Genomic DNA, 24,485 nt, shown 5'->3' on the forward strand with positions numbered 1-24,485 from the left:
GTTCAGCTACCTATCTTAAAATTTATACCTATCTTTTATTGCTTATACCTCCACAGATTAGATAATATCCAAATCAAATTCTGTCAGTCGATTGTACCCCCATTGTTAATACTTTCAGAATCTTCATTAATTCTTTTAATTCTCCAATATGATATCAGTTACTATGGTATATTTATCCAAGAGTATAAGATGAAGAATATCAGTTTACAAAAAAAAAAAAATTGTGATGTTATGAGGTCTAGCAAGGTGGCAAATAACAGAATAAATACTTACACTTTAAAGTGATATATTCACTCCAGAAAATTACTATTAGTATCACCAGATAGTGATGGTTTTATAAATATGCACTCTGAGAGGGGCCGCGTGTTTTCCTGGAAAGTGTTCAGATAGCCATTGCTTGTGAACACTAGTAATGTTCACTCCAGGCAGCACTGCTGCTGCCCACCAAAAGTTTGTCACATTTAAGATCTGCATTCAGTTTTTTTGAACCCCGACCTATTTAGAAGTAACTACAGTGTCTTCTGGAGGGATAAAAGTAATTGCAGTTCAATTCCTAAGTAAAATATTGTGAGAGAGTATCTTGATTTTTTAATGTCATTCCATTGTATTTTGGTCACACATTTGATTTATCAGATACTATAGTCTGAGACAAAAATTGTAGAAAACTGTAGAAAAGATGAACAGTTTTCACAGACAGATTCTCTGGAACCAAAGACTTTAACTTTGAAAACAAATTATGAATCATCTTAATCATGGTTTCTAAAAATTGCCTAGTTTACCAGTAGCTAGTATGATTATAATTGATAATTATGTATAAAATTAGTGGATGAACTGAGGCCCTGAGAGTTTGATCACATAGCCAGGACTAGATATGAGATAAGCTCAGGACTGAACATGCACCATGGGCCAGGGTAAGGTACTGCTTCTACCTTTCATAGTTAAAAGAGAGACATCCAATCACACTAAAGCTTTAGATCAGCCCCAGTGAAGTTCTCATCAGTGAGCTAAGGAGAAGTCTGGCAATGTTATTATTATGCTATGCTATTCTATGCTAAGTCACTTCAGTCATGTCCGACTGAAGCGACTATGTGCGACCCCATAGACAGCAGCCCACCAGGCTCCGTCGTCCCTGGGATTCTCCAGGCAAGAATACTGCAGTGGGTTGCCATTTCCTTCTCCAGTGCATGAAAGAGAAAAGTGAAAGTGAAGTCGCTCAGTCGTGTCCGACTCTTAGCGACCCCATGGACTGCAGCCTACCAGGCTCCTCCGTCCATGGAATTTTCCAGGCAAACACACATGATAAGTCAGGAGATAATGTTCAAAGAGAATTTCTCATTGAAATGTCTGTATCAAAGAAATTATCCTGTCTTGTGTACTTCGCGTTCACAGCGTTTTCTCTTTTACCTAAATAAGGAAGATTATATTCTCCTATTATAGCCAAGGGAAGTGAAGAGTCACACATTTAGGATAAAGGGAAGGTTAAAACCACAGTCTTCTACCTAGAATGCCACTGATATTTCCACAGGAATCTCAAATGGGTGACCATTTAAATCTCACACATGAATCTGGATCATGTAGATACAGTGAATCAAACTTTACAAGGCCATACATGATGTAAAATATGAGAAAATAAATCTCTTTCTGTTGAATTATGATTTTATCTGGATTGTTTGCAGCAAAAATTTTTATTGGATTATATCATTACAATATATTCGAGAAATTAAAACCTTCCCAGAAAATGTATAGTACCTTGCTGTTTGTTCTTCTCAAACCTAAACTCATGTTTCTAGTCTTAGAATGTTATATAATGTGTACATATCTTTACCTTTAGTAAAGTTCTAACTTTGTAGCTATATAACTAGAAAATTTTCAGTTAATCAAAAAATCTAACTTGGAACACCTTAATTACTGAAATTTAATGCAATTTTAACTATACTTTCCATTCCCTCTTGTCTCTACAAGACATTTGTCTTTTCATCTGATCATGTTTACTTTTGATACACCTCAGTCCACAGAGGGATATATAGTTCTCTGTCTGTATCTCTTAAATGTAAAGAATTCTTATTTAGAGAAAATTAATCATAAGCACAGAGAAAACACACAAAGATGACCGAAAGCCAACATTTTATGGAGGGTAATACATTTGTGATCCAAACAGTCAAAGGCTTTGGTGTAGTCAGTAAAGCAAAAGTAGATGTTTTTCTGGAACTCTCTTGCTTTTTTGATGATCCAGTGGATGTTGGCGATTTGATCTCTGGTTCCTCTGCCTTTTCTAAAACCAGCTTGAACATCTGGAAGTTCATGGTTCATGTACTGTTGAAGCCTGGCTTGGTGAATTTTGAGCATTACTTTGCTAGCCTGTGAGATAAGTCCAATTGTGCAGTACTTTGAACATTCTTTGGCGTTGCCTTTCTTTGGGATTGGAATGAAAACTGACCTTTTCCAGTCCTGTGGCCACTGCTCAGTTTACCAAATTTGCTGGCATATTGAGTGCAACACATTCACGGCATCTTCTTTTAGGATTTGAAATAGCTGAACTGGAATTCCATCACCTCCATGAGCTTTGTTTGTAGTGATGCTTCCTAAGACCCTGAGAAATCTGTGTGCAGGTCAAGAAGCAACAATTAGAACTGAACATGGAATAACAGACTGGTTCCAAATCAGGAAAGTAGTACGTCAAGTCTGCATATTTTCACCCTGCTTATTTAACTTATATGCAAAGTACATCATGCGAACTGCCAGGCTGGATGAAGCACAAGCTGGAATCAAGATTGCCAGGAGAAATACCAATAACCCCCAGATACACAGATGACATCACCTTTATGGCAGAAAGTGAAGAAGAACTAAAGAGGCTCTTGATGAAGGTGAAAGAGGAGAGTGAAAAAGTTAAAACTCAGCATTCAGAAAGCTAAGATCATGGCATTCGGTCCCATCACTTCATGGCAAATAGATGGGGAAACAATGGAAACAGTGAGAGACTTTATTTGGGGGGCTCCAAAATCACTGCAGATGGTGACTACAGCCATGAAGTTAAAGGACACTTGTTCCTTGGAAGAAAAGTTACGACCAACTTAGACAGCATTTTAAAAAGCAGAGACATTACTTTACCAACAGAGGTCCATATAGTCAAAGCTATGATTTTTCCAGCACTCATATATGGATGTGAGAGTTGGACTGTGAAGAAAGCTGAGCACCAAAGAATTGATGCTTTTGAACTGTGTTGTTGGAGAAGACTCTTGAGAGTCCCTTGGACTGCAAGGAGATCCAACCAGTCCATCCTAAAGGAAATCAGTCCTGAATATTCATTGGAAGGACTGATATTGAAGCTGAAACTCCAATACTTTGGCCACCTGATGAAAAGAATTGACTCATTGGAAAAGACCCTGATGCTGGGAAAGTTTGAAGGCAGGAGGAGAAGGGGACAACAGAGGATGAGAGGTTGGATGGCATCACCAACTCAATGGACATGAGTTGGGGTAAACTCCGGGAGTTAGTGATGGACAGGGAAGCCTGCATGTGGCAGTCCATGGGGTTCCAAAAGAGTTGGACACGACTGAGCGACTAAACTGAATACATTTGTAATTTAAGACTTCCTCCCAATAGTCAGTTACTATTGAGATACTGTGGAAGAGCCCTACATTTTTGATAATTCTCCTTTTAGCTCTTTTAAGAGCTCAGTAAACAAAATAACTTAGATTAAAACCCAATATCCAATATCCTGTGAGCTACAGTTCATAGGGTTGCAGAGTCGGACACCATTAAAGCAACTTACCATGCATACCATCCAATATTGAGTCCTCCAGTTTCCACCTGTTTTGTTTGATGGATCATTCAATGAAAAAAATCTTTCTCTGGAAAATTGTTCTTCTCACAAGTTTTGTTGTCCTCAAAGATTAAGCTTTTCTCAGAAGCAGAGTAACTGTTTCTTTTCTGTTTGTTTTTTTTTTTTCCAGTCCTGTAGTAATTTTCATTGTTAACTATGATAATCTTCAGGGAATTTGAACAGAGAAGCATAATTCTATTTCCTTTTTACCGTAGTGTTTTGCCTTGTAGTGTATTGCTTATGATTTGAAAGTTTAGCTAATCCTTGAATTTGACATATCTGGTAATTATAGTGATTGCATGTGTGCTAAGTCACTTCAGTTGTGTCCAGCTCTTAGCCCACCAGGCTCCTCTGTCCATGTGGATTCTCCAGTCAAGAATACTGGAGTGGGTTGCTATGCCAACTCCAGGGGACTTTCCTGACCCAGGGATTGCATCTCCTGCATTGGTAGGTGAGTTCTTTACCACTAGTGCCACCTGGGAAGCCCAATTATAGTCATTAAGAACATCTATAAATATATAAGGAAAACCTCCGGCACACGACAAGAAATTACCCAAGCAAAATTCTTTATCTTTAGTCTTTTGAAATACTTTTTTAAACAGATGAAATAATCCTTTGGAGAAGTTTTTGAGTGAGATTGAGCATCATTCCTATTTTTCTTCTCCTTTGAATCACAGTAAAATAGAACTTCTGGTGCCCAGTTCCCAAGAGATATTGTTCACAAGTGGGGAAACTGAAGCATTCAGTAGTATGACTTTCCAAAACCAAATGAGTAGAACCCAAGGACTTCACGTTTTCTGTGTTCATAAGAGCAGTGTTTACTACTTGTCATTTTTTTGTCTTGTTGTCTTAGGTACTCAGATAGTTTTTTTCTGGCTTTGAATAATGTTAAAATTCAATTTTGTCTTTGCAAATTACTTCCAGTAATTGAACATTTTATCTTTTTTTTTTTTTTTTTTTTGCAGTCTGTGAGTTACACAACATTAGAAAATTCAGGTATTGATGAAAATTAGGAAAATTAAAGCAATCATATAATCATGCTTTGAAAGAAGATTATGATAAAATGCTGCTGGTTTGGTTCATTGTAGACATGAAAAACAAGCAAATTGTATTAATGAGAAAGCAAATGAATTTTTGATTTGCAGAACAAGGAAGTGCATATTATGACATACTTACATTTAGTGAAAGCAAGTTATTGGTATTAAGCTGAGTGTTAGTTTGGTAATGGAAAAAGTGGATCACTTATTAAATACAGCTTATCAGTTCTAGCCTAGTTGAAATAATTATATGGCAGCAATTTATCTTTCATTAAAATGGGGGAAAGGGTGCTTTTTCTCGTTTACAGCTCTAGGGAGTACCAAAACATGGCAATTTAACAAGACACTCATTATCATTGTGTTTTCTCTAAACCTACATACTCACGGGCTTATGCTATTAAGAGAACACACAATCTGAATAGAATCATTGAACCTGATTCTCAGTTACAATATCAGGCACCTACTGTATCTTAGGCACCCCTCCAAACACCTTTGCATACATTTCCTCATTTGTTATGAAAAAGAACCCTTTTGAGTTAAGGGTATTTTATGGTATCGCCCGGGGTCATCGAGCTAATGAAAATTAGAGTCAGGATTTGAAGTAAGGTCTTCCACAGGACCTTTACCTGTAGGAAGGAGGATACATACTGGTTTTGTCAGATCCTAGGTCCTGCAAGAAATTGCAAGAGATATTATTGTGGACCGTGATGTAAAATGGCAGTCACACTTATTTTGGCTAAGCCAGTTTTATCCTATTTGAGCATGAGATACTTTTTCAGTATTTTATGAATCTTTTCATACTACTAGGTAGCAAGGAGGTATACAGTGATATCTAAGGATAGTGGAAGCTCCTTGACTATCCTGGCACACAGCCAGTTGTGGTGGTCACATACTCCATCACTACGTTAAACTCAGTAGGTTCTACTGCTGAGGCCCAGAGTGAGAAGGATAGCAAACTTAGTATCTACATTTTAGTAAAAAGCTAGGGGAACAAGAATGTAAACAAGGAAAGTATATAATTCAGAAAACATGTCTTTGATGGGGTAACAAAGGTTTGAAAAACATATCTGGTAAGGTGATTGATATTCTTCTAGAATATTTGGAGTCAGAATATAAAATTTGCATAATCCTAATTTCAAATATTCATCTCCAAGGGTATGACCTCATTATTTTTAAGAGTAACATTCTGTTACTTGGTGAATTCAGAAGTTGAAATGCCTTAGTTGGTTCAAGGCTGACATGCTGGGATAGCAAACAGCTGAGTGGGTGCTGGTAGAGCTGAAACCATAGCAGAAAACCCCAAATAAGGACCACAGGGTGTATAGAATACACAGGGGAACGCTGAAACTGTCAAGAGCAATGATACTGTCTGAGCCACCAGGGAACCCCAAGACTGTGTACACTTATGTCCAAAGGCATGAGGGAGGATTAAAATGGCATTTGCAAAGTTAAAATCAGTATGTTTTTCAGAGATTGGATTTGGGATAAAGTTCCCAAGAAAAGCTGCACCTTTCTAAATGATTTTGAAATTGAGAGAAATCAGCACTTCATTTCCAATTAACCGTAGAAGGCTGAAAATGTGAAATAAGGGTATTCGGAGAACATAGCTTTCTTTCCCATGAAATGAATTTTTCTGTTTATGATACTTCATGGATCTCTTCACACCTTCATTGGGATACTATCCTCATTTGGGTGCTACACAAATAATTTATTCAACACTGCTCCAAAAAAGACTAGTCTTTTGCTTTCTTTTATTTTTTCTCACTTCTTGATTTCATGAAAAATATTACTTCTAGTCTGCTGTCCACTAGCATCTTTACTTCAGCCCAAACTGGAAAGTTTTCCCTAATGATACTCAAGAGCCAACAGCTCTCACCCCCTCCTTTATTTCTGTCGTGTGTGTGTGTGAAGTGACAGTTTATGATTACATGTGTATAGAAATTCAGGAAGAGAGTGAAGGTGCTAGGGCAGCATTATTCCTTTAAAAGTAGAGGACTGGATATCTGGGTAATACAGATCATGACTGCGGACTTTTCAGGTGGCACAGTGGTAAAGAATCTGCCTGCCAAAGCAGGAGATGCAGGAGATGTGGGTTCAGTCCCTGGGTCTGGACGATCCCCTGGAGGAGGGAATGGCAACCCACTCCAGTATTCTTGTCTGGAATATTCCATGGACAGAAAAGCTTGGTGGGATACAGTCCACGTGGCTGCCAAAAGTCAGACATGACTGACTGAATGAGCACACACAGACAGATCATGACCAAATAGCCTTGGCAGAAGAACGAGGCATTTTCTACTGCTTTTCCAGGCCCGCTAATCATCTTCTTAAATCCAGTACCATCACCTATTTAGCAAATGGAAATTTCTTTAGGAACAGATGAGACTTACTACCTGATGGTGTGAGGTTTAATGGGGGTTGAGGGGGGGGGTGTTTATACCATTTTTTCATTTTTAAAATGAGAAATTTGGGTCAGCTACATTTTATATATCTAGTGAGATGACATTTTAATTGGATCTTGATTACTCTCCCTTTATAAAAAGGCAAACAGTATTGTGCTACTCTATTCATTTTTAAAAAATCAAATTATATATTCAGAATTACAGACTTATTCTCTAACATGGAGAGCTAGACTTAGGAGCACAGAAATTTCTGCATTAATTTAAAGTAATTATCTGGACTATTCAGTTCCTTGGAGTCATTCCATATTGGATCTTTGCCTTCTGGCAGAGTATTTATACTATCTTTATAAATTTAAGTTATATTTCACTCCTCATTATAGTATGTAAAATTTTAAAGTAAGAATATAAATTATGTGAGTTTATAACCTATCACTTTTATTGTAGCTTTGATATATACTGAAAATCTAAGACTTAATTCTGTACAATTTGTTACTTTATCTATGATGACTGCGCATTAAGAATGATGGCAAAATATACCCTGAACAAAAGTTGTAAGTTTTTATAAGATTTTAAGGACACTGAATCACACATTCTGCTACATATTAATTTTTTCAGTTAACTTATACAGAAAAATGAGGGGCATCCCAGATGATGCTAGTGGTAAAGAAGCCTCCTTGCCAATGCAGGAGGCATAAGAGATATGGGTTCAGCCGCTAAGTTGGGAAGATCTCCTGGAGTATGAAATGGCAACCCACTCCAGCATTCTTGCCTGAAGAATCCCATGGACCAAGGAGCCTGGAGGGCTACAGTCCATAGAGTCGGAAAGAGTTGGACACAAATCCCTTATGACTATACAGTGGAAGTGAGAAATAGATTTAAGGGACTAGATCTGATAGACAGAGTGCATGATGAACTATGGATGGAAGTTCATGACACTACAGGAGACAGGAATCAAGACCATCCCCAAGAAAAAGAAATGCAAAAAATCAAAATAGCTGTCTGAGGAGGCCTTACAAATATCTGTGAAAAGAAGGGAAGTGAAAAGCAAAGGAGAAAAGGAAAGATATACCCATTTGAATGCAGAGTTTCAAAGAATAGCAAGGGGAGATAAGAAAGCCTTCCTCAGTGATCAATGCAAAGAAATAGAGGAAAATAATAGAATTGGAAAGACTAGGGATCTCTTCAATAAAATTAGAGATACCAAGGGAACATTTCATGCAAAGATGGGCTCAATAAAGGACAGAAATGGTAGGGACTTAACAGAAGCAGAAGATACCAAGAAGAGGTGGCAAGAATACACAGAAGAACTGTACAAAAAAGAGCTTCACGACCCAAATAATCACGATGGTGTGATCACTCACCTAGAGCCAGACATAATGTGAAGTCAAGGGGGCCTTAGAAAGCATCACTATGAACAAAGCTAGTGGAGGTGATGGAATTCCAGTTGAGCTATTTCAAATCCTGAAAGATGATGCTGTGAAAGTGCTGCACTCAATATGCCAGCAAATTTGGAAAGCTAAACAGTGGCCACAGGACTAGAAAAGGTCAGTTTTCATTCCAAACCCAAAGAAAGGCAATGCCAAAGAATGCTCAAACTACCTCACAATTGCACTCATCTCACATGCTAGTAAAGTAATGCTTAAAATTCTCCAAGCCAGGCTTCAGCAATATGTGGACCGTGAACTTCCAGATGTTCAAGCTGGTTTTAGAAAAGGCAGAGGAACCAGAGATCAAATTGCCAACATCCACTGGATCATTGAAAAAGCAAGAAAGTTCAAGAAAACCATCTATATCTGCTTTATTGACTATGCCAAAGCCTTTGACTGTGTGGATCACAATAAACTGTGGAAAATTCTGAAGAGATGGGAATACCAGACCACCTGACCTGCCTCTTGAGAAACCTGTATGCAGATCAGGAAGCACCAGTTAGAACTGGACATGGAACAACAGACTGGTTCCAAATAGGAAAAGGAGTATGTCAAGGCTGTATATTATCACCCTGCTTATTTAACTTATATGCAGCATACATCATGAGAAACGCTGGGCTGGATGAAGCACAAGCTGGAATCAAGATTGCTGGGAGACATATCAATAATCTCAGATATTTAGATGACACCACCCTTATGGTAGAAAGTGAAGAGGAACTAAAGAGCCCCTTGATGAAACTGAAAGAGGAGAGTAAAAAAGTTGGCTTAAAGCTCAACATTCAGAAAACTAAGATCATGGCATCTGGTCCCATCACTTCATGGCAAATAGATGGGGAAACAGTGGGAAACAATGGTTGACTTTATTTTTCTGGGCTCCAAAATCACTGCAGATGGTGACTGCAGCCATGAAATTAAAAGACGCTTACTCCTTGGAAGGAAAGTTATGACCAACGTAGACAGCATATTAAAAAACCACATTACTTTGCCAACAAAGGTCCATCTAGTCAAGGCTATGGTTTTTCCAGTGGTCATGCATGGATGTGAGAGTTGGACTATAAAGAAAGCTGAGCACTGAAGACTTGATGCTTTTGAACTGTGGTGTTGGATAAGACTCTTTGAGAGTCCCTTGGACTGCAAGGAATTCCAGCCAGTCCATCCTAAAGGAGATCAGTCCTGGGTGTTCATTGGAAGGACTGATGTTGAAGCTGAAACTCCAATACTTTGGCCACCTGATGCAAAGAGCTGACTCATTGGAAAAGACCCTGATGCTGGGAAAGATTGAGGGCAGGAGGAGAAGGGGACGACAGAGGATGAGATGGTTGAACGGCATCACCAACTCGATGGACAGGGTTTAGGTGGACTCCGGGATTTGATGATGGACAGGGAGGCCTGGCATGCTACGGTTCATGGGGTCTCAAAGAGTTGGACATGGCTGAGCAACTGAACTGAACTGAAACAACTTAGCATGCACGTATGGAATAATGAGGCTTTGGAAAGAAAATGGGCTACTCTTTTTTTTTTGCCCTCCAGATTATTCTAAACTGAGTTGTTCAATCAGTTTAATACTAGAAAACAGAGAATGTTTGTTTCTAAATGTGTTTTTGAAATTAGATTATTATTTAATTAGGAATAAACATTGCATCATCAGTGATGGAAATTATGACTTAATAATTTTGCTGATGAATCCTGCTCTTCAGAAAGCAATTCAAATGTTGGTCTATGAATAGCATTTTCAATATACTGTCCAAATGGATTGACCAAAAGAAAGTTGAAAATATATGCAGCTAAGTTTGCCCTTCCTTTTCCAGATGATGGCACTTGTCTTGCTTTCTTATGGAATTTGATTTGAAATTACTAACAGTATGTAATACTATTATCAACAAAGTAGCAACTATATGAGCACTAGATTAAAATCTTTATTTTTCAAATATTTCCAGATATTGATGAGGACAGTGAATCATTTGCCTGTGGTGAAAATGAACTTGTAAAAAAATTAATGGTGGCTATAACTGTTCCTGCAGGGAAGGTTATCAGACATCCACAGGAAATCACTATTGATACCTATTGATAGCATTTATTGCCAAAATAAATATACTATTTAATTTTATGTGTTATCAAAGCACTATGGGGACTTCTCTGGTGGTCCAGTGGTTAAGACTTCACCTTCCAATACAGGGGGGTGCAAGTTCAATCCCTGGTTGAGAAACTAAGATCCCACATGCCTCACAGCCAAAAAAGTGAAAGTCACTCAGTGTTGTCCAACTCTTTGCAACCCCATGGACTATATAGTCCATGGAATTCTCCAGGCCAGAATACTGGAGTGGGTAGCCTTTCACTTCTCCAGGCAATCTTCCCAACCCAGGGATCAAACCCAGGTCTCCTGCATTGTAGGTGGATTCTTTACCAGCTGAGCTACCAGTAACAAATTCAATAAAGACTTTAAAAATGGTCCACATAAAAAAATAAAATCTTAAAGCACTATATAAAATATGACTGCATAGTTTTGAAGTATCAAAGAGCTACACCTTCCAAGAAACGTGCCAGTAGTCCTTTATCTATAAAATGAAATAATGGAAGATGTTTTATTTAATGGCAAATGTAGATCACATGTTTTATGTAATTGTTGTTTAGTCACTAAGTCATGTCCAACTCTTGTGACTCCATGCACTGTAGCCTGCCAGGCTCCTTCTGTCCATGGGGTTTCCCAGGCAAAAACACTGGAGTAAGTTGTCATTTCTTTCTCCAGGGGCTCTTCCCAACCCAGGGATCAAACCCCATCTCCTGCACTGGTAGGCGGGTTCTTTACCACTGATCCCATATACCCTATTTCATTTCAGTAACTATAATTTTCTATTTTCCATAAAATAGTTTGCATTTTAATGAATAAAAATAAGTGAATTTTTATGAGGAGTAAAACTTAAATAATAATAAAAAGTGTTTTAAATAAATGAACTTTCATGAATAAATAAAAATAAAACTCAAATGTTAAGAATGTGTCTTAATATCTAAATAAGTGAGCAAAATCATTGGAGTCAATATAATTATCTTAGAGAAAATATTTTTTGAAGCTTAATACATAACTATTTTTTTCTACAGAAATTGTGAATCCAGACTGCCATTTAGATAATGCCTGTGTTGCTGAAAATATTAATAAAACTTTAACAAAAGTGAGTAAAAGAGTTGAATTAAATTTTATTCTGTTTTGACATTTTAGTTTCAGTTATAATCTTTTCAAAGGCACATTTTTTTTTAAGAGTACCAAACTGTTGATGTTCATGTAGAGTTGAAAATATTTACATATAAAGATCCAAGTATTTTGTTTGGGTGTCAGATAAAATTAATTTGAAAATCCCCAAAATACTGAAGAAGACATATATTTAATGTAAGTTACTTTTTCACTATTCTGTACACTGGCAAGTTATTACAACATGTTAAGAAATTTGATGGGTAAAATAGTAAAAACACATTTTGATCACAGGCCATTTCCACATTCTAAGGAGACATAGTTGTATGCAATTAGATTTTGTACACCAAAGTAATACTGTTCCAAAGAGTAAGACGTCCATGAAATTATTGTCCTATGATTAGAAGTGAGTTTCAACATGACTCATTAGCAATCAGGTAAAGTAAATTGCCATTTTATCATGTAAAAAAAATTCTGGTTTACTAAAATCTAATTCAAATTAAGTCATAATTTATTATACATTTTAAAAGCTAGTTTAAAATGATAAATTCAAATGTGCATTGCCTTTCTGAAGTAACTTCTATGCTTTTTAAGCTATTTGCTAATCCTTTATAAATACTTTCAGGTTTCATTGCTTCATGTTCGGGTTTTGTTGTAGTCTGATAGCTTACGTGTAGGAGTGAAAAAAACATATTTAACATGTAACCTGTATTCTTGCAAAGACCCAATAGTGCTTTAAGCTGGTTTTCTTTTTCTGAACTCGTATTTGTTCAGATAAGACACATAGAAGAACCTGTGGCTTTGCTACGAGAAGTCTATAGAAATTCTTTGAAAGATCTTTCACCGATGGATATAATTGCATATACAGAAGTATTAGCTGAATCATCCCCATTATTGGGTTACATGAACAGCTCGAATTCAGCCAAGGACACCTCTTCTAATTCAACTCTTACTGTAAGTATGTTGAGCTTTAACTCAATATAAGTTTAAAAGTTTCCTTACATCTGTGATTAATGTAAGATTCCAACATTTTTAAAAGCTACACTCTTTTTCAACAGGAATTTGTAAAAACTCTGAATAATTTTGTTCAAAAGGATACATTTACAGTTTGGGACAAGTTATCTACAAATCAGAGAATAACTCATCTCACAAAACTAATACATACTGCTGAGCAGGCTACCTTAAGGATATCTCAGAACTTTCAAAAGACCACTCAGTTTGATACTAATTCAAGTGATATAGGTAAGAAGTCAAGGTCAATTTCAAGGCAATAGTGTTTTCCAAAGAAGCCATTCTCAAAAGAGATGAAAAGTATCTAAACTGCTGTTAATTAAATTGACAGTACAGATGTAAATGATGATGCATATCACAAGAGTGGGTATGAATGAAGTTTGAATAAAAAGGATGATGAATGCATGAGATTTGTCTCCTACTTGCAACTTTCACCTTTTCCTATTTCTGAACTGTTTATCATTTAAATGCTCAGAGAACCTTACTTCCTTGTCATCTCATGACTTGGCAGGATCTGTCTTGACCGCTGATAGTATAAATAGATTTTCTGGATGTAATATATTTAAAGTCAAACTTTTATTGAATTATAACCCATATAAAGACAAATGTACTTATCAAATGAATATAAGTTGATGAATTTTCACAAAATGAACACATCTGTATAATAACACCTCAGAAGACCCCTCATCCCCCTTGCCAACCACCTCCTGAGCCCTAAAGGTAATGCCATCCTGACTTCTAACACCACTTCACAAGCATAATTTTTATTGTTTCTGCAATAATCTGATTCTTATTTTTAACATTGAAATCCTTTTGGCATATATCTTTGTCATGAATGTAGTATATTTTAATTTCTCATTAGGAATCATTTGCCTTTCAGTAATATAAAGCAATTAACATAGCAAATTAGAATATTTCCTGCTTTATGAAATCTCATGCTTGACACTTTTAAGAATCTGGATCAAACTGAGCTTGCCTGTAAAGTTGCTCTGAGGCAACAAGGTACACTTTCTGAAATAATCATCACATACACCTCTATTATATTTTCTGGATACTATCCTGCCGTACAGTAGTAGATACACAAAAATCATATGTCATCAGGACTCACCAGTTACTCAAAATTAAGATAACAAGCATTGTGACTCATATATAGAAGCTTAAATTTCTATATCCGTTCATGAAAAAGGTGACTATGCACAGGTAAGGAAATTATCACTCAAGAATTTAATTCAGTCACTCTGTATATAATAAATTATGTTGTAGATATAATCCTCTAATACATTGTAATTTCTTGTCTGCTTTAGTAATTATGATTTATAGCTTCTTTGTGTACATATTTTCTTTTATTTTATTAGTATAGAATTAAATGAATGCTGTAGTGTAATAAAAAGACTATAAACTTGAATTAAATTTTTAAATACACATTATAATGTCTAGACATCATGTTCAGAATACATTCATTCTACCTGATGTAATTAAGAGTTGAAATACGATAATGATAGATCAACTTCTTTCTAACTAAATATATTAATTAAACTAATGTCAGAGAATTTATTATTTTCATATTTTTGTTTCAGCTCTCAAAGCTTTCTTTTTTGATTCACATCACATAAAATATATTCATCCCCATATGAATATGGACGGAGATAATATAAAGATATTTCCAAAGAGAAAAACTGCATATGATTCAAATGGTAGGACTTTGACAAACTTATAAACAATATTTCAATGTTTTGCAATAAATACCATACATTTGCTTGTATCATATGTGCTTATAACATGTGTGGTTTTCTATAGAAAAATATGTTTATACATAGAAATTCTATATTTGTATTTGATATTTTTATTATGATAAAAATACCTGGGGAGAATTTTAGCTCATATCTAGGTTCTTCTTGTCCTTGACCCTCCAAATCTGTAATTGTCTAACATTGTTAGGATCCCAGTGGAAATATACAAAGGAACTGTCGTTTTATTCCTCATTTTGCAGCAGTCAGTGGATGCTATAATTTTAATAAAGTCCTTTTAATAGTTCTTCTTTAGAAATCCTTCATATTCCCCATTGTGAGCCTGAATTTGGGATTGTGTGAGGAAGACAAATAGAAATAGTTTTCAAAAAAGGTAGAAAGTTATTGTTTAAGCTTGAATTTCTCTTCTGTTCATTTCTTAGTCTTTGTACAATAACTCTTCAACTAAACTAAAGGCAGGGTTTCTTAAGAAATGTGATCCAGAGGGCTAGTACTAGCAGATGACTTTATAATTATCTAACTAATATCCTCATTTTATGGACAATAAAACTAAAGCATGAGAAGTTAATGGATTTATCTCTATATATGTAACAGATAATACAGAACTAAAACTTGAAGGGAAGGAGTTAACATAGAAATCAGCCCTGAACAGGTTTTCCTTGTCACCTAACCACAGACAAGCTAGCAGCTGCTATTCTAGTTTAACCATTTATCTGTCCTCAGTGCAATGCACTTAGGGAAAAAAAAAAAGTAACAACCCTGCTGATAATAGAAATATTGTTGTTCTCATATAGGTCAAAATATATTACCTAAAGAAAGCATGATTATAATATTTTCTCAAAGCAAGTATAGGTGATCATACATAAAATGGAAAATATATGTAATAATACACATATGTCACTTTATAGGCATCATTTTATTTAAAAAAATACATTGTCTTTATTGTTAAAAAGCAGTTTGTGCTATCATTCTCAGAAAAAATATCTTTTTAAAAAAATTTTTACAGCACTAATGGGAAATGTGTTTCTAATCCATTGATATTATCCTCTCAATTTTTTTCTTGTCATTTTTTATTCAAAAGTAGGGAACAGATGGCCATAAAAAAGCAAAAATAACTAAGCCATACTGCCATTGGACCCATGGTTCTTACCCCATTATATCATATTCTAATTAACCAGGCACACACATAATATTTAGGAGCAAATCCAAAGAATGTGTTAAACTGTTGTATTTTCAAAGACAATTTGAGTAGGATTTAGAAACTGAGAATAAAGACATTGAAAATACTTATCATAGTGACAGATGATAAAATTGTCATGGAATTAATATCTCAAAGAGATCCTGTCTGAGTGTACGGTAGGTTTGTTATATTTCATAATCATGCATGCAAACTCTGACATTTGAAAGGGACAGTAATACTGGCTCTCAAGAATGCAGAAGAGGAAGATTTGTTTTCCTCAAGGTTGAATCTTTAAAAGAAGGACAAGTGTAACAAACTGATCAAACCCATTCAATGATGTCTACAATCAATTATTCATTTATTGACAAAATCCGTTAATGAAAGCATGCATTAGTTAAAAGCTGCATAATGTCATCAGTAGGAAAATACAGGAGGCACAGATGGATTTTTAATACTTTTTATGTACTGAATTTTGGTGTCTGTCATTAATGAATGAACTAGTTTACAAAAACAGATACTGAACTGATATGAAAATTAAAAGCCAGATCAGGCCTAGAATTAGTGAGAAATTAAAATAGGTTGCATATGATAAAAATGAACAAATATTGAAACTATACTCAGAAAAAAATTAAAAAGGTATTTTGAACCATTCTATATGGTATGTATCTTCTTTTACTCAAAATTGATGTTAAAAAAGTTTCCTTTAGAAAAGATAGGAGTCATTCATAGTTTTAAATCCATGTTATCTTTATGCTGCTTCATTTGATTTTGAACCATCCCCTCCTACAACCTCTGAGAAGTTGCTTTTGTATGAACTTGTTCATCAACTGGACTAAGTCAGGTTCACCTAACAGGTTTTCAGGTTCTGCTTCTGACCCAGGTCTGTCCATAGCAAATGCTGGCTTAGCTGCCAATCTCCTAGAGCCATCATAACTTCACTAGCTCAAACATGGTATACTAACATTTCTCTGAGCTGACAGTTTAGGAAAATATGTAACGTATCTGAATGTCAGCAAGACTCTTAGCGGTGTCTTTGGTACCTTTCTAGACTGAGATAGGAGGAGGGTTCAGGATGGGGAACACATGTATACCTGTGGCGGATTCATTTTGATATAAGGCAAAACCAATACAATATTGTAAAGTTAAAAAATAATAAAATAAAATAAAGCATATTGATATATTTTTGCAACTTCTAGCTCACATAATGATATCCAAAGAATACTCTTTACTAATAAATATATTAAATTGTGATGTGGAGTGTTCCAGCTTTGTATCACAATCCTTTGTTTTTGATGACATTGTCAACATTTGTATTAATGATTGTGATTATTTTGTGCTTTTCAGATTATTTACTTGTGTCACAAATTTGAGGAAACAAATGAATATGGTAGAGTTATTCCTAAGTTGTTCAAGCATCGAAGCAAGCATATAATGTTTCCAGTTAATAAGTATAGCAATAATCATCTTAATATAGCATCTTAAATTTTACAGACAACTCTCTCATATAATGACAGTACATGGTCTCCACCTTATCCAAGTAAATAGCCAGGGGGAGTATCATTATTCATTCATGATGTTTTACATGAGAATGTTCAAGTTTACCCAGGGACAGACAAGTGTAAGCAATGACTAAAACCAGAACTTCTAATTCTAAATAAATAAATTCTGAATATAAATTCCTCAATTTACTGTCTATTATTCTATACAGCAGAGAAGTTACATGACCTAAGTGAAGATGGGAATTTTAAAAGACAATAGATGCTGATGTTGAGTTGTTCACACAATTAATATCAGTGATAATGAACTGCTACAAAAACTGAGGCAATTTGAGATCCAGTAAAGTAGGTGCAGAGTCCAGGCTAAGGAAAAAATAGTCATGAGATAGTATGGACTGATCTGGTAACATTCCTAGTATTGGGTTATGTGCTACATCTGGAGAGTCTGAGGGTGCGGATAAATGGCTGCCTTGAAAGACATATACTTGGTTCTTACTCAGCACTTAGATGTAAATTTATCTAGGACAGAATTTCTCCTAACTATAGTTTGTGCCAAGGAGATGCTACAGTCCATGATCAGAGTCATAGAGGTCAGAGAACCTGTTTTAATATTGTTTGATGATGTGAGCATAGATATAATAAGACCCACATTTCAGTATCTGGGAATGTGTATAACTGCCTCTTCTATGTTTGTTTTAAGAATTTTTCTGAATGCCTTTATTTGATTGACAGGCAGTGTTGCAGTTGCATTTTTATATTATAAGAGCATTGGTCCTCTGTTTTCATCATCTGACAACTTATTGGAACCTCAAAGTTATGATAAAGCTGAAGAAGAGGGAAGAGTCATCTCTTCAGTAATTTCACTCTCAATTAGCTCAAACCCACCCACATTATACGAACTTGAAAAAGTAACATTTACATTAAGTCACATAAAGGTAAGTTGAAATTCCAGTGACTATTGATTATTATTGTGAAACATTCAAAGAAATGAGTTTTTTTGTTGTGTCACTTTAATTGTATGTGAATTCTTGAGTTTAAACCTACAAATTCAAAATCAAAGAGTAAAGTGATTTCAGCTAATTTTTCTATAAAATATTTTGGGGTCTTCTCCAGTGGCTCGGAATTTGCCTGCCAATACAGGAGACAAGGGTTCAATCCCTGGTCCGGGAAGACCCTGCATGCCACAGAGCACCTAAGCACATGCACCTCAACTATTGAGGCTGTGCTCTAGAGCCCAGGAACCGCAACTGTTGAACCCACACGCTCCCAACTACTGAAGCCCACATCCTAGAGCGCATGCTCTGCAACTAGAGAAGCCACTGCAAAGAGAAGCCCACACAAGGCAGCTAAAGCACAGCCCCTGCTTGCTGAAAGAGAAAGCCCACACAGCACTGAAGATCCATCACAGCCAAAAATATTGAAACAAATAAAATGATCTAAATTTAAAAACTGTGTAGCTAAAAATAAATAGCTTGGTACTTTCAGTGCTTTTTATACTTTCTAATGAATACCAAAGAATTTTATGTATTTGATCTCTGAAATTAAACTACATTTTAGTTTTAAAAGTACATTGTTCATTTTGGAAATCTCTGTACCTTCAAGGAATAAGTTATAAAAATATATCAAAGAGACAAATATTACTTTTGTAATGAGGGAAATGTTTGGTTAATAATTGTCATATAAAACAATATTTGGCAAATCTAATACAGTTATGTAAAGTTTAAAAATAAAATAAAATTAAATTAAATTAAAAAAAAAAAAACAATATTTGGAGGGATTTGAGTGCTGATTACAGTGAAATCATAGAGAAGTTTATAATATTTTTTCCTAAAGAAAGTATCTGAGACCACTTTACTCTTTTATTGTTATTCTAAATCTTTTTTCAAATCCATATATAATTAAAACCATATAATGAAAAAAATATGATTAGAAATAACCAAGCATTTAGGTTTTTTATAGACCTAAAAGTGAACGGGGAAACACGAAATCATATGGTTTGCTGCATACCGTTGATGGTTTCTTGGGCTTTCAATTGAATTTCAGTCCTAGTACATGATTAAAGTGCCTCAGAAGCTCCATTTAGAGAACCTTGAAGCTGGGCAAGGTTGTCATGCAAATTGAAAATTGTATTTGCATGTTTATGGGAAACAGGGGACTCAAAGAACGTATAGTCAGCCTTCCATATCCACAGGTTCCACATCCATGAATTCAACCACACACAGATGGAAAATATTTGAGGGGAAAAGAATTCCAGAAAGTTCCAAAAAACAAAACTTGAATTTATTGCAGGCCATCAATTATTTACATAGCATTTACATTTTATTGTATATTATAAGTAATCTAGAGATGATTTAAAATATCTGAGAAGATGTGCATAAATTAGATGCAAACCCTATTTTCTGGAAGTCACTCGAGCATCTGTGGTTTTCAGGATGCACAGGAGTCCTGGAATCAATCACCTGTGGCTATCAAGGGACCACTATATATGCTTACATACAGTCCAGATGTGTCACTGTAAAGAAAGATGTCTGATGTAGAGAGAAACTAAAGTGTATGGAAAATCCAAATAACTAGTAGCTCAGACCTAAACATTGATAGGCATTCTGTTGAGGGAAAAAGAAGATGTGAAATGTTTTAAGAATGGAAAATAAGTTTAGATATTTTCAGATACTAAATGCAAATGACCTTTTGATCCTAGAAAAAAATACATTGTTCTTTTACGTGGTCTCATGGTTTTTCTATGTTATTTCAATTAGGGTATAATTGCTTTACAATATTGTATTAGTTTCTTCTGTATAATAAAGAGAATCAGCTATATATGTATAAATTTCCCTCCCTCTTGAACCTCCCTTCCACCCCACCCCCCATCCTACCCATCTAGGTCATCCAAAGCCTTCAGCTGAGCTCCCTGTGCTATACAGCAGTTTCCCACTAGCTGTTTTACATATTTGTTGTTATTCTTCAGTTACTCAGTCATGTCTGACTCTTTGCAACCCCATGGACTGCATCATGACAGGCTTCCCAGTCCTTCACTGTCTCCCAGAGCTTGCTCAAACTTGTGTCCATTGAGTCGGTGATGCCATCTCATCCTCTGTCGTCCCCTTCTCCTCCTGCCTTCAATCTTTCCCAGCATCAGGGTCTTTTCTAATGAGTCAGTTCTTCACATCAGGTGGCCAAAGTACTGGAGCTTCAGTTTCAGTATCAGTCCTTTCAATGAATATTCAGAGTTTATTCCTTTTAGGAGTGACTGGTTTGATCTCCTTGCTGTCCAAGAGACCCTCAAGAGTCTTCTCCAACACCACAGTTCAAAACCATCAATTCTTTGGCACTGAACTTTCTTTATAGTCCAACTCTCACATCCATACATGACTACTGGAAAAACCATAGTTTTGTCAGCAAAGTAATGTCTCTGCTTTTTAATAAGCTGTCTAGGTTGGTCATAGCTTTTCTTCTAAGGGGCAAGCATCTTTTAATTTCATGGCTGCAAAAACCATCTGCAGTGATTTTGGAACCAAAAAAAATAAAATCTCTCACTATTTCCATTGTTTCTGCATCTATTTGTCATGAAGTGATGGGACTAGATACCTTGATCTTAGTTTTCTGAATGTTGAGTTTTAAGCCAGCTCTTTTACTCTCCTCTTTCATTTTCATCATGAGGCTCTTTAATTCTTCTTCATTTTCTGCCATAAGGGTGGTGTCATCTGCATATTGGAGGTTATTGATATTTCTCCCAGAAATCTTAATTCCAGCTTGTGCTTTGTCCAGCCCAGCATTTCACATGATGTACTCTGCATATAAGTTAAATAAGCAGAGTGACAGTATACGAGCTTTGACATACTCCATTCCCAATTTGGAACCAGTCTGTTGTTCCATGTCTGATTCCAGCTGTTGCTTCTTGACCTGCAAACAGGTTTTGCAGGAGGCAGGTAAGGTGGTCTGATATTCCCACCACTTTAAGAATTTTCCACAGCCTTAGGAAGCATCACTATGAACAAAGCTAGTGGAGGTGATGGAATTCCAGTTGAGCTATTTTAAATCCTGAAAGATGATGTTGTGAAAATGCTACACTGAATATGCCAGCAAATTTGGAAAACTCAGCAGTGGCCACAGGACTGGAAATGGTCAGTTTTCATTCCAATCCCAAAGAAAGGCAATACCAAAGAATGCTCAAACTGCCGCACAGTTGCACTCATCTCACATGCTAGTGAAGTGATGCTTAAAATTCTCCAAGCCAGGCTTCAGCAATATGTGAACCGTGAACTTCCAGACATTCAAGCTGGTTTTAGAAAAGGCAGAGGAACCAGAGATCAAATTGCCAACATCTGCTGGATCATGGAAAAAGCAAGAGAGTTCCAGAAAAACATCTATTTCTGTTTTATTGACTATGCCAAATCTTTGACTGTGTGGATCACAATAAACTGTGGAAAATTCTGAAAGAGATGGGAATACCAGACCAACTGATCTGCCTCCTGAGAAATCTGTATGCAGGTCAGGAAGCAACAGTTAGAACTGGACATGGAACAACAGACTGGTTCCAAATAGGAAAAGTAGTACATCAAGGCTGTATATTGTCACCCAGCTTATTTAACTTATATGCAGAGTATATCATGAGAAATGCTGGGCTGGAGGAAGCACAAGCTAGAATCAAGATTGCCAGGAGAAATATCAATTACCTCAGATATGCAGATGATACCACCCTTATGGCAGAAAGTGAAGAAGAACTAAAGAGCCTCTTGATGAAAGTGAAAGAGGAGAGTGAAAAAGTTGGCTTAAAGCTCAACATTCAGAAAACTAAGATCATGGCATCCGGTCCCTTCACTTCATGGAAAATAGATGGGGAAACAGTGGAAACAGTGTCAAACTTTATTTTTCTGGGCTCCAAAATCACTGCAGATGGTGATTGCAGCCATGAAATTAAAAGATGCTTACTCCTTGGAAGGAAAGTTATGACCAACCTAGATAGCATATTAAAAAGTAGAGACATGACTTTGCCAACAAAGGTCCGTCTAGTCAAGACTATGGTTTTTCCTGTGGTCATGTATGGATGTGAGAGTTGGACTATAAAGAAAGCTGAGTGCCAAAGAATTGATGCTTTTGAACTGTGGTATTGGAGAAGACTCTTGAGAGTCCCTTGGACTGCAAGGAGATCCAGCCAGTCCATCCTAAAGGAGATCAGTCCTGGGTGTTCATTGGAAGGACTGATGTTGAAGCTGAAACTCCAATACTTTGGCCACCTGATGCAAAGAGCTGACTCATTTGAAAAGACCCTGATGCTGGTGAAGATTGAAGGCAGGAGGAGAAGGGGACAACAGAGGATGAGATGGTTGGATGGCATCACCAACTCAATGGACATGGGTTTGGGTGGACTCTGGGAGTTGGTGATGGACAGGGAGGCCTGACGTGCTGCGGTTCATGGGGTCGCAAAGAGTCGGACACCACTGATCAACTGAAGTGAACTGAACTGAACTGAATTGAACAGTTTGTTGTGATCCACAAAGTCAAAACTTTAGTCAATGAATCAGAAGTAGATGTTTTTTCTGGAATTCTCTTGCTTTTTATGTGACCTAACAGATGTTGACAATTTGATCTCTGGTTTCTCTGCCTTGCCTATGTGTTGGTAGTTTGGTTTAGTCACTAAATTGTGTCCAACTCATGACCCTGACTGTAGCTGGCCAGGCTCCTCCCTCTGTGGGATTTCTCAGGCAAGAATACTGAGGGGTTGCCATTTCCTTCTCCAGGGGTTCTTCCCGACCCAGGGATCAAACTTGGGTCTCCTGCATTGCAGGCATATTCCTTACTGATTGAGCCACCAGAGAAGCCAATATAACTTTATGCATGGTAGTGTACATATGGGCTTCCCTACTGACTCAGTAAAGAATCTGCCTGTGATGGGGAGACCTGGATTTGATCCCTTGGTCAAGAAGATCCTCTGGAGAAAGGAATGGCCACCCACTCCAGTGTTCTTGCCTGGAGAATCCCAAGGACAAAAGAGCCTGGTGGGATTCAGTCTATGGGATCGCAAGATTTGGACACGGAATAGTGACTAAACCACCAGCATAAATTTCTTTAATAAATATTTAATCTGAAGATTTATGTTTGATTCTGTTTTACTCCACTTATCAATGATTTGTTATTGTTATTTAGTCACTGAGTCATGTCCAACTCTTTTGCAACCCCATGGACTATAGTCTGCCAGGCTCCTCTGTCCATGGGATTTCCCAGGCAAGTATACTGCAGTAGGTTGCCCTTTCCTTCTGCAGGGGATCTTCCAAACTCAGAAATCGAACCTACATCTCCTGCTTGGCAGATGGATTCTTTATCCCCGAGCCACCAGGTCTTAAATACAGTTTTGACATATCTTAGTCTCTTAATACAATACCCTCTTCACAAGGCTCTTTGGAGGATCAGATTAAACAAAGTGGGTGAGAAAGCACGTGGTTAACTGTAAATTGTTATATAATTGTAAATAGTTTTATTTCTAAAAGATAAACTAGCATAGATATATAGCATTCTATGAATAACTTATTAAAACTTAAAGTGCATTAGGTATTGTATTGTGATTAGTTAATATATGATAAGGAGAACTCTGCGATGTATTGAACAATCATCCTTTAATCTGTTTGATCAGCCCCTGTGATCTATGATCTTACACTCACCACACTTTACCTCATTCATTACTGGAACTGCATTGGCTTCTAGATATATCTGGAAAACGTTCGTTGAGTCTCACTTCAGAGCTTTTCTGTTTTCCATTCCAACTATCAGAACCCTCTGTTCCCAAGTCTTTAGGGCTCACAGTGTCACTTAATTGAAGTATTTTCTTAAACATCTTTTCCTGTGAGAAGCCTCCTCAAGATTAATCCTGCTGTCATTTCCCTGGCGTTTTTAATAATTTCTCATCTTCTCATTAGAATATAAAGTCAGCAATACAAACACTTTTTCTGTTTTGTTCAGTGTTTTATTTTTAGCACCTGGATCAATGACTAACAGCTAGTGCATACTCAATAAATATTTGTTGAAGATAATAAAGATATGTCATGCCCCATTCTAGATAAGATACATGATAGTGCTCAGTCGTGTCTGACTCTTGGCCACCCCATGGCCTCTAGCCCTTCGGGCTCCTCAGTCCATGGAATTTTCCAGGCAAGAACACTGGAATAGGTTGCCATTTCCTCCTCCT

General features: G+C 36.5%; 1 protein-coding gene across 3 annotated transcripts in view; it reads left to right on the plus strand.

Moving 5' to 3' along the window:
• The window catches only part of ADGRL4 (adhesion G protein-coupled receptor L4), a 136,965-nt gene that overhangs the window by 74,790 nt on the left and 37,690 nt on the right, over positions 1-24,485 (plus strand). For all 3 annotated transcript variants that reach the window (XM_055585358.1, XM_055585360.1, XM_055585359.1), the window contains 5 exons: positions 11,783-11,853; positions 12,645-12,824; positions 12,929-13,112; positions 14,459-14,575; positions 18,038-18,240. In XM_055585358.1, the coding sequence (XP_055441333.1) occupies positions 11,783-11,853; positions 12,645-12,824; positions 12,929-13,112; positions 14,459-14,575; positions 18,038-18,240 (755 nt within the window). The remainder of the gene's footprint in view (positions 1-11,782; positions 11,854-12,644; positions 12,825-12,928; positions 13,113-14,458; positions 14,576-18,037; positions 18,241-24,485) is intronic.

The sequence above is a fragment of the Bubalus kerabau genome, chromosome 6 (genome assembly GCF_029407905.1).
Source record: "Bubalus kerabau isolate K-KA32 ecotype Philippines breed swamp buffalo chromosome 6, PCC_UOA_SB_1v2, whole genome shotgun sequence".
Classification (NCBI taxonomy): domain Eukaryota; kingdom Metazoa; phylum Chordata; class Mammalia; order Artiodactyla; family Bovidae; genus Bubalus; species Bubalus kerabau.